This window comes from Manacus vitellinus, unplaced genomic scaffold (assembly GCF_001715985.3).
Source record: "Manacus vitellinus isolate BGI_N305 unplaced genomic scaffold, ASM171598v3 scaffold_19_pilon, whole genome shotgun sequence".
NCBI lineage: Eukaryota > Metazoa > Chordata > Aves > Passeriformes > Pipridae > Manacus > Manacus vitellinus.
In genome coordinates this window covers 12,478,259-12,479,544 of record NW_021939395.1, presented here as the reverse complement: position 1 = coordinate 12,479,544, position 1,286 = coordinate 12,478,259, and the positions used below count along the sequence as shown (strand labels likewise).

General features: G+C 58.9%; 2 protein-coding genes across 3 annotated transcripts in view; both read right to left on the bottom strand.

Annotated features, from left to right (window-relative positions):
• Positions 1-1,286, bottom strand: part of SYTL4 (synaptotagmin like 4) — a 12,204-nt gene that overhangs the window by 8,033 nt on the left and 2,885 nt on the right. The gene's annotated exons all lie outside the window — the stretch shown is intronic.
• The window catches only part of TRMT12 (tRNA methyltransferase 12 homolog), a 2,987-nt gene continuing 2,587 nt past the window's right edge, over positions 887-1,286 (bottom strand). The window contains exon 7 of the mRNA XM_029959113.1: positions 887-1,286. This exon is cut by the window's right edge and continues 1 nt beyond it. Coding sequence (XP_029814973.1) covers positions 948-1,286 — 339 coding nt within the window. The 3' untranslated portion in view covers positions 887-947.

The window sequence follows — 1,286 nt, the reverse complement described above, 5'->3', positions numbered from 1 at the left end:
CGAGCACACGCCGCAGGACAAGGCGTGGGGCTCTCACCAGTGGAGAGGTGGCTTCTTGCCACACAGATCCTGCGGGGGAAGCCAGCTGGGAGCAGCCCTGAGCAAACGCGAGGACGCAGCTCTTCCCACACTTTCGGCCGCACCCCGGGGCTCCCTGTCACGGGATTGGAGAGCCAGAGGCTCCCAGCCCGACAGAAGATGAGACTGACACGAGAAAAAACATGGGGACGCCAAAGGGCCAGTGGGAGCTCCCTCATGCGGCAGAGGTTCTCTCCATCAGGGGTACACACAGAATACTTAGAGGGCTTTGGGCTTGCAGGCAGAGGATGCCAGCAGAGGTTTTGCTCTCTGAGCCCCTCCACACACCTCTCTGGGACCCGGCCTTCCCAGGCCCCCATGCTTGCACCAGTGTTCACATTTTAACTGGACACCAACAAGAAGTATGAGAAACATCTTTAATTCTGAAAAATTAAGAAGAAGCCAAGATAAACAGCCCTGTTTCCAGTACAATAAAAAAGCACGTTGGTAAATACGAGCACAAAGCCTGTCCCCAACCTGTTGAAATGAACCCAGCAGGAACCCGAGGTTTTTCAGCCCTGTGGTTCTCTCCTGTGTGGAAACAGGGCTGAAAGTGCCACCACGTGTCCAAAATCTGGGCAGAGACTGGCAGAGTCGGGGCAGGACACAGGGAGCTCTCAGCCCCATCTCACTGCATCCTTGACCTGGATTCTGGAGGGATTTCCCAAGGGAGCACATCCCTGGGTGCTCTGGGCACAGGGAGGCACTGCTGGGCAGGGGACATAAGGCACATCCAGGCTGGCAGCAGGGGACATAAGGCACATCCAGGCTGGGCAGGGGACATAAGGCACATCCAGGCTGTCACTGCTCCTGGTGCTGTGACAGCACCATTCCATGGGAGCTGGAGCCCCGACAGGGCCCATTCCCAGCTACGTGGGCAGTGCTGGCCGGCACTCGAGGTCCAACACGAGGTGATGGACATGAGGTGCGTAGGACTTCACTGCCTCGATGTGCAGGACTCTGGTGTGCCATGGCCGCCCATGCAGCTCCACCAGCAGTCCCTGGATCCGTGTTGCCGTGGTTTCAGCCCACCTCTGCCACTCAGGTCTGATCCTGGCCCCCACTGTCTTGTTCCCAGTGTCCTCCATTGGGTGCTGTGCCTCTGGAGACCCCCACTCAGCTGGCAGGACCGGGGTCGGTGCAGGGGGAGTCTCCACGTTGTGGTGGATGTGGAGAACCCCACCCGTGTCCTTCTTGAGGACACGGCA